The 9,221-nt window shown below is 35.6% G+C and overlaps 1 protein-coding gene across 3 annotated transcripts; it reads right to left on the bottom strand.

Moving 5' to 3' along the window:
* Positions 1-4,222: 4,222 nt before the first annotated feature.
* Positions 4,223-8,618, bottom strand: LOC145133641 (E3 ubiquitin protein ligase RIN2-like). Of its 3 annotated transcripts, XM_079068573.1 has the most exons (15): positions 8,309-8,618; positions 7,988-8,232; positions 7,863-7,904; positions 7,453-7,744; positions 6,917-7,121; positions 6,252-6,379; positions 6,020-6,184; positions 5,804-5,925; positions 5,579-5,675; positions 5,433-5,493; positions 5,262-5,343; positions 5,104-5,178; positions 4,953-5,017; positions 4,514-4,652; positions 4,223-4,437 (listed from the first exon to the last, which is right to left on the bottom strand). In XM_079068573.1, the coding sequence occupies exons 5-11, from the start codon at positions 7,071-7,073 to the stop codon at positions 5,318-5,320; spliced, it is 756 nt and encodes a 251-aa protein (XP_078924699.1). In that variant the 5' UTR covers positions 7,074-7,121; positions 7,453-7,744; positions 7,863-7,904; positions 7,988-8,232; positions 8,309-8,618; the 3' UTR covers positions 4,223-4,437; positions 4,514-4,652; positions 4,953-5,017; positions 5,104-5,178; positions 5,262-5,317. The 3 variants fall into 3 exon arrangements, with proteins under 3 accessions (XP_078924699.1, XP_078924700.1, XP_078924698.1); XM_079068574.1 differs by having other exon boundaries at positions 7,453-7,904; XM_079068572.1 differs by having other exon boundaries at positions 7,453-8,232.
* Between the last annotated feature and the right edge of the window lie 603 nt (positions 8,619-9,221).

Below are 9,221 nucleotides of genomic sequence, written 5' to 3'. Positions count from 1 at the left end.
TACATCTTATAAATAGAGGTGTGAAACTTCATGCATTCGATTCCTAATGAGTCCTTCATATCATATCAATAATTGATTATAATCACTATTTTTTCCAAGGACTGGAATGACTATGATCCTGTTTTTTCAGTTCTAAAACTTGATATATGGTTTGAACCATGAATACAAGACTGCCTCAATGAAATGCAACTAAGTTGCATCTCTCTTGAAAATAAGGATTTTCTATCTTTCACAGAACCGTAAGCGATAAGTGGTTGAATGGAAAGTTACATTAGTTTCAATTGTTTTTACCTGAGTTGAGAATATTCATCATATACTACAATAAGAAAAGGTAATCATTAAGATCTTTAGTGTCAATTATAACTTTGACATGTAATTGCCTATAGTTATAAACACTTTTTCTATGAGGGCATGTTTTACATGTATGTTAAACTCTATAGATCTTGATGATGTGTAGGGATAACCTTCGTAAGGAGTTCAAGGAAACTAATCATAACTTACAAAAAAGAGTTGTAGCTTTTCATTAAATTTGGTGGACGCACTATAAATTGTCTATATTAATTGGATAGAGTTCATAGGAATTTATTTTTTCCTGAAATACTGAAAAATGTGTCTATGTCTTTTGAAAATCACATTACTATGACAATATCAGAAAATCAAGATGTGGAAGTTAATAATTGATAAACATTGATATGTTAGTCTATCAAGATATACTGCAAACACTGAATCCAAACGTGTTTCAAGATGCATGACCTCCTCTGGACGATTATGCCAATATAACATGTCATTAATGCCATATCGGATAGGATAAGTAGATCAATATGATTTTCTTCCATGAAGTCTACCACAAATAACATGTCATGCACTTAGTCTCAGAATATGATTCTTAATTTAAACAGTATTCTAAAGTTCCATGTCGAACTATGAATAAACCGTAGACATGAATGGAAAGATCAATAGTATGGTGTATTGTTGATACAAACCTTTAGTATTTTTGCAAGATACCTAAATTATTTCTTCCATTTAATGCATCACAAACATCGGAAAAATTAAATCACTCTTGAGTAAGATCAAATATGGTTGTCACATATGTCATGCCTTCAAGAGCACATGAAATTTTTTAGGTCAATTTTCATATAGAATATATGAGATGCTTAAGCAAATAAATTATGTCTATATACATGCATTTTTCATGCAAAAGAACATATTACCAAAACCAATACTAACCTTTATTTGTGACATTTTTGTTGGAAATTAGAATAGATAAAAGATAATGGTTCTTGAAATGTTCACCTGTGTTATATCACTAATCTAGTATTTGAAACCAAAATTCTTAGAGATTTCATGTTGATTCAGTGATATCATCATTTTAAGGATTTAATATATAGGTATAAAGGCATTAAGTGATGATGTCTGATTATGGAAAACTAATGTATCAGGTTACATTGAATTTTCACGTCCATTGTCATTTTACATGTTAGCATGTTTATACCATATAAAGTCCATACTTTGTCATATTCGATGGATTAAGCTAATGTGTTGTTTTGGTGGTATTCATGAGATAAAATGCATCTTAATTAAAGAACCAAAACAACATACATTCATTGTTGGTGAATATTGAAATTAACCCACTTCAAGATTGCACTTCATGGGTATATATTCTTTGTCGAGTGAATTTTGGACAGATGATTATGGAGATTTATGTCCTTTTACCTAAGAATATTTAATGGATTCTGAAATAATGTAGTTTCATAACTTGATATATGGAAAATGTTGGTCTTAAACATGTAACACCAGTCAAAATAGGTCAATAACTATCACATGTGATTATGCCGATCATGTAATGTGATTTTGTTAAACTACTAATGTGATAAACTTACTATAAATTCTAATACAAATATGAACTTTCATACATAATTTATGATACAACTCAAATTATACGTCCATACGATTTCAAAAATATAGAGAACGTCTAAATCTGACTTCGTGTGAAGAAGTTATGATAAACCCTAACACTATAAATCTCAATAATAAGAGGAATTTAAAATAGACTTAGAATTAGCTATTTGGAGTCTAAAATAGAGTTCTAGTACTCGAAAATACCTACGCGTGGATATAAAGAACGTCAAAAACGGAGCTCGTATGCAAAAGTTATGAATTTCCGAAGTTACAGCTGTCTGAGAGCATGACACGTGTCACAAACCCTAATCAGACTGAACTCACGATGTGAGCATAAAAACTCACGACGTGAGGAGTCAAAACGCCACATTTCGAGGCTAGAAGGCTACGGAACGATAACTCAGACGCTTACGACGTGAGCAAGGATTTCTCACGACGTGAGGAGTCAAACGGACACTAATCGAGCCTATAAAACACCTGGGAAGACTACGGGGTGACTCTTGCCATGCCTCACGACGTGAGTCTTGATTCTCACGACGTGAGAGAGCCAAAATCAGCCTATAAATATCAAGTCCGGCCTCTTCTCTTCCTTACACCAAAATCCCTTCTCTCTCTTGTTTGTTGAGGCCGTTTTCGCATCCCGAGCCCGACGATCACGAAGCGCTGACCGTTTTCAGTTAGATTCTGTCAAAGCACGATATTAAAGTGAGTTTCACGACCCCACCTTTTAATGTCTTCGGGGTAAAATTCATGCCAAATATTATATAAAAGTTAATATTATGTTTATATGATAGTATGTTCGTATCAACGTAAATAGTTATATTAACCGGGATATAGTTGTTTTATATCGTATATACTTAGAATATATCTAATATATCTAAAACATACAACTATCTTAAACTTTTTAGCATGTTGTTATCATAGTTTATACTAATGTATCCTCGGAGTTATACTCGGGAGTTCTATATGTGTTATAGTCTCGGAGTTATACTCGGGAGTTCTATATATACTATTTGTGTTATATCCCTGAAGTTATATTCGGGATTTATATATATACTTGTTAAGTATGTTACTATTATTGGTTTTATGTTAGATAAAACCTGGTTTTACTTCAAGATATAGTTGTTGTACTGCCTAAATATTATGAAATTAGGAGTAATGTTTAAAAGAATAGTCTAGTAACTTAGGGTTTTAGACACGAAAATGCTTTTGTTGTTAGAGTTATAGGAAGCCGACAAAGTCTACATGAGCTACCTCATTCATCAACTAAGATTGGGAATCTTAGTGGAAATCCTCTGACCTGTAACCGTTAATCCCGTGTGAGCGAGGAAGTTGTGTATGGATCTATGTGGGTTAACGCCCCATCCGTGGTTGTTGGCTACAAACCAATCGGTTTTACGGTGGACTATAGATCTATGCGGGTTGACGACCCCACCCGTGGTTGCTAGCTACAACCCAACGGTCTGCGGGTGACGAACTGTCCTATTGATTATTATGGACCCGGCGTCGATGAAGCGGACGGGGGAAATATTTACCTTGGTGGAATCCTTTATGGCACCAATGGCGGTTTTATTGTGGCACCAATGGAGGAACCATTGGTGGGATATCTTTTAATCAGAGGTTTGTATGTCTAGCAGCGGTTACGGACTCATGGTAGCACAACTTTAGAAGCATTATACTTTGTCGATATACAAGTATGAATGTTAAGTATAAGTTTCCCAAAGACTTATACTCTAAGTACAAGGAACTTGTAGGTATACTACTTGCTCATTAAGTAGACAATTATACCTAGCACACTTACTCGTATAGAATTGAAATAGATTTATATGTAGCGGCTTTACTCGTATAGAATTGTAATATACACTACTAGAAAAACAGTCTTTTACGACGCACAATGCGCGTCGTAAAACGCTCAGACGACGCGCAAATGCGTGTCAAGAAAGGCCCTGTCATAAGGAGAGACGACACGCTTTTGCGCGTCGTCTATAGACGACGCGCATTTACGACGCGCATTTATGACACGCATTTACTACGCACATTTACGATGCGCATTGCGTATCAAGGAAGGCCCTGTCATAAAGAAAGACGACACGCATTTGCGTGTCGTAACCTTACGACACGCGTGTTTATGACACGCAATGCGTATCAAGGAAGCCTATGTCATAAAGGAAGAAGACACGCATTTTTGCGTGTCATAATTTTAAATGTTTTTAAAATTATATATTTTTTATAGATTTACTAATTTTCAAATTAAATAACACATTAAAAGTCTCATAATACAAAATAAAATACCATAAAAAATAAAAGATAATTCATTGCACTATTATGTCAAATACAAATAATCATTCCAATAGTAAGTAAATGTAACACATTGCTAATATTGCATAATATTTATTATAGAAAACAAAACATGTACAACATTAAAAGAAACCCATGACTAAATTCTCCTTTGACAATTTCCTTTCTAAAAGAATAACCTGATGCAGGAACTTTGAGAGGCTTCAGGGCATGGAAGGAGCTTGCTAGAGCTGTCAGAACCTGCACATGGCAAATCGGTAACTTAACATGCAATACAATAAAGAAATCCAACATTATTTATTTTGCAAAAGAGTACCTATAGCACCAATGTTTATGAAGGTCCCCATGGCTCCATCATTACCCCAGTCCATGTACTCCAAAATCTTTCTTGTTCCTGCAAGCTGTAATGGCATTCCTGCAAGTGCTCCTTCTCCCATGGATCCTTGAACAGAAACCTGAATAAATTTTAAACTTTTATTTATATTCGAATATTTTTTTGTTGTATATAAAATAACTGAATTTGACATTTACAGTTTAGGAGTTGGAATTGGAAGAATCATAGTCTGTCATGCCTTTAATTGGCAGGAAATGGAATGGAATTTAACAAAAAATGAAGAATAGAATTGAATAGTGAATCCCATCAAACATGGAATTTGAAGGAATCTGATATAATTTAATTCCATCCATTTGCCAATCAAACATGCCATGGAATGGAATCTCCAATTCAAATTCCATCAGAACCATGATAAGCATACCTTAAACACGTTTTCCATCATATGAAAATGATAGAGCAAGAACTCGAACAAGTTCCATAAAGTACCTATTCGATATACATCATGTACATAAATATAATTTATATTTATATTTTATAACAATTCAATTATTGAAAAAGGAAGTGTTCCTCACTGTGTTGGGGTTCAGCTTTGGCTATCATCAACATTACAAGTTGTCTCAGTATTGACCACCGCCACATGGAATAAGCTGCAGAAGAAAGTTCAAAGGAAGGAAACCAAATTCAAAATTCTTAAAAAAAATAAAAAAAAAGTATCCAAGGACTTTGATACCTGTAAACTTTAGTTCCTTATCCAACTTATCCTACAATACATCCTTCACACCCTTCTCATCCGTCACGAAAACCCCCATGGCCTATATAAATCAAACATCAAAGCTTCAATAACAAAACCAAAGGGCAAATCTGTCATTTTTTTGGAAAAATCAAACCCGGAGAAACGAACCTGAGGGTGGAGAAGGTGCACCCCATATATTAACCAGTTGAAACCCATGAACCAAAATCGCCTAAAACCAAAAACATTATGAAAACCTAAAACAAAATAAAAGTATATAAATACATAGGTCAGCGTGTGTGAGTGTGTGTGTGTACCTGTAGTGTTTCGAAAGCAATACTCGGAGGCTCAAAGAATAATAACAAAAACATAGATGATGGTATTGTTTGGTAGATCAGTAGACATGTCCTTATCCTGCAAATACCAGCAAATAATATAGGAGAGAGAGAGAGAGAGAGAGAGAGAGAGAGAGAGAGAGAGAAGTAAGCATGAATAAGGAAGTCCTTGAGATTTATGAAATAGTAGAATTCTAGAGGAAATACCAGACTGCATCGACAATGACAACTAGCAATAAAACACAATATACACGGAAGTAAGTCCATGGAGTTGCAGAAGGAGATGCATTCAACTGTTCAAGCCGATCCCGGGCTAGAGCTTGAAACATCTGCACAAAATGATAAAAGTAAAACCCATAAAAAAATCTCCAAATTTTCTTCATATCTATACTCCAAAACCATGTGAGGTAATAGTAATAGTACCTTCAAAGAGCATAATACAGTCAACCATGTTGACCACAATCCTGCTCTAACTAATGTTGGTGGTACTACCAATGGAAGAAATGTTCCCTTGTAGATAACATAATTAACTAGTCTCTCCACCATTTTCCGAGATTCATTTGCATGCAGCTCATCAAAAAATATTGTCTGCATGACCAAATATATCATCAAAAAGAATCAAGACTCATTGTAAAGATTTAGAAAAGTTGAATACCTTAAGAGAGAGGATGATGAGTATAAAAATGTTGAGGACAAAATTGACCACCAATGCAACTGTGGTATAAGAACTCAACAACAGTTCCAATACACGATTGGCAACACCAGGGTGGAGAAGGTTTTCACCTATCAAACCATCTGACTTTAGTTTCACATAAGAAACTTCTGTCCAATATTGGAGGCCTATAAAGCTCAACACTATATAGACTGCTGATATTGATAAATACCCCACACCCATAGGATACAATGTAAATTTCATCAGGGCAACAAAAGTTCCAGGATTTCATTAGATAAAAATATACATGATCTCCCTTGCCCACTCAACTGCTCACTATGCAGGATTATGGAGAAGCCCACAAACTATAAATTAGTTTGTACACCTCCCCAAGGTCTGATCTCAATATAAGTTACTTGCATCAGAATATTAAAGAATAGGAAACTCATACATCAAGAAGGAACCATAGCATACTTTTAAGTTTTAGCAGACAATATGATTTTCTAACCGATTATCTTCTGATGCTCTTATCACATTACTAGAAGCTATACCAACTCTAATCAAACCCAATGTGGAGAGATTCAGTGATGATACTTATGATTAATAATATAAATCGAGCAATTGATTTTCTTCTTTGTAAATTGATAGATAGATATTCAAGGAAACACCTTCCCCTTTTCGATCAGAACATAGAGCACGAGTTGTACAAGCCCCAACCGATTGGCTTTTGTGTCCCGTCAGCCACCAGCACAACGTCACCTGTTTTTGGGGGTGGTCTACCAATAATTCTATCAAATGCACCGCTGTCAACCATTGGGCTTCCATCACGAAACAGTTGTGTTTTCTCCTTCTTCGGGATAACCTTTGCAACACCTGCAAATTCCATGTTACCATTGTGAAGGGTATATGCTAACTGCTAAGGGCTAAGCCTATATATGAAACCCATAACCAAGTTTTAAAAATCAGACCGACTATGCTTCCTGACACACGCCACGTGCATGAAAACCTATATATTTATTAAACTAAAATTAATTGCTTTAGGTTTTGGTGACATAAATAACCAACATCAATCAATTGTGAAGGGTAAAATTAATTGGTTCCGTTCGTTGGCGTGCCATTCAGAATAATATTAAAATACCCCAAAAAACCCACATAAGCTTGAGACTTACGACTAACAAAAGGGCATTCACATCTTCAGATTTACCTGGGCTCATTGTCATCATATGCAAGCAACAGTAATGTTCCACCATTAAAATGGATAGAATCCAGAATAACAAGAAGCATCTTCTCAGCTCCTGCTGCTTTTTCGCCATTAGCCCCCCATTCCATAAGTTCAACAACAATACCTTCAACTTTTAGGACAATCTCCGACTTAATCTTTTCAATGGAACCAACAACCAAGTTTGACCACAACTCTTTTTTTCCAATTCAAAGCTTGGTCAAGTGAAAATTGGTCTGGTCCAGCACAGATGGTGGAAAACAACACGAAAATTCCTCTGCAATGATGATAGGCTAGGGTTTTAGAAAGAAAGAATAGAGGAAATGTTTAGAGAGAGAGAGAGAGCGAAATTCAAAATAAGGTATGGATGATTGTGATCTTCAGAGATGACATACACTTCTCTAAACCACATCAGGGCGAACCCATACCATCTAGAACTGCAAAACAGAGGAAACGATCATCTTTTTCTTCAAGCCCATAATAAGGTTACTGTATTTTGAAAAGACGTTAAGAACAGTACCACAGCTCTGATGCATCCTCCCCTCGGCCTTAAAATCTCTTCTCTCTCTTTCTGCTCGTTTTTTATTTTCCTTCCCATTTTCTGTTCAGTCTTGTCGCGCACACACACAGACCATCTGGGAAGTAGGACGACGTGAACGATGGTGGAGGTGATAGCCGGCGGTGGCTGGTTTAGGGATTTTAGAGAATATGAGATATTTTTGTTCAGAGAGAGAGTGGAATCGATGAGAATGTAAGCTTCGGTTACTGTATACCAAAAAAACCGATGTAAGCTTGAATGAAAGTAGAATCGATAAGAATGTAGAGAGCCCCAAATTGAAACCTTGTCCAGTAGAATCGATTTGAGAGTGAGTGTTGGATTTATTGCTTCCCTTTCCCGGTTCGCTTACCCTTTAGTTACCCTAGTCGATCAATTCAAGCTTTCACGAAAACCCTAGGTAACAACTGATAGAGACAAGAAGGATGGGGCGAAGGTAGGATTGGATCCGATTTCAAAGAGTAACAGTAGATTTCACAGAAAACCCTTTCCCGGTTCGCTTGACCTTTGGTTACCTCAGTCGATCGATTCAAGCTTTCAATAAAAACCCTAGGTAGCGACCGAGAGAGATAAGAGGGAAAGGAAGGAGCGTCGATAATCTGGGCAAGAAGGGAAAAAGAAAAAGATGCGGGGTTTTTAATTTTTTAGGATTTCATTTTCCCCCGGATGGAACGCGCGTTCCATTAAAATTTATAAAGCAACACCTTTAGACGACACACATTTTATTATAGGTGCCCTCCGTGTTTTTTTTTTAGACACTAATTTAAGGGCACGCAATAATGCGTGACATAAATCCTTCAATTTTTTGAAGAGACGACACTTTTTTAATGTCACTCTCTTTTGCGTAACATAAATCAATGAGTGTCGTTGTTTGCGCGTCGTAAAAGGGTCTTTTTCTTGTAGTGATATTTATATGTAGCGGTTTTACTCATATAGAATTGAAGTAAGATTATACATAGCAACCTTAGTTTGTATGGGATTACAATCATTTATTCATAATATGTGAAACTTATAGGTATATCACTTATTTAATAAGTAAACCATTACACCTAATATATATACTAAATGTTGGAGAATCAAAATGATACTTTCAAAACTATACTTTTGAACTTGAGAAAAAGTGTTATTTTATATGGAGTCAAAACCTGTGAACTCACCAACTTTATGTTGACGTATTTTTAAAATGCATGTGGTTTTA

Source organism: Lactuca virosa, chromosome 8, assembly GCF_052849685.1.
Source record: "Lactuca virosa cultivar CGN04683 chromosome 8, Lactuca_virosa_CGN04683_v6, whole genome shotgun sequence".
NCBI lineage: Eukaryota > Viridiplantae > Streptophyta > Magnoliopsida > Asterales > Asteraceae > Lactuca > Lactuca virosa.
This window is presented reverse-complemented; position numbering and strand designations above follow the sequence as displayed.

Excerpts from the sequence above, each read along its gene's own strand:
- LOC145133641 (XM_079068572.1), bottom strand. The coding sequence starts at position 7,073 with ATGGAAGCCCAATGGTTGACAGCGGTGCATTTGATAGAATTATTGGTA. Across the intron at positions 5,926-6,019 it reads CTGTATTATGCTCTTTGAAG|ATGTTTCAAGCTCTAGCCCG; the intron begins GTACTATTACTA and ends CATTTTGTGCAG. Across the intron at positions 5,676-5,803 it reads GTCATTGTCGATGCAGTCTG|GATAAGGACATGTCTACTGA; the intron begins GTATTTCCTCTA and ends TGGTATTTGCAG.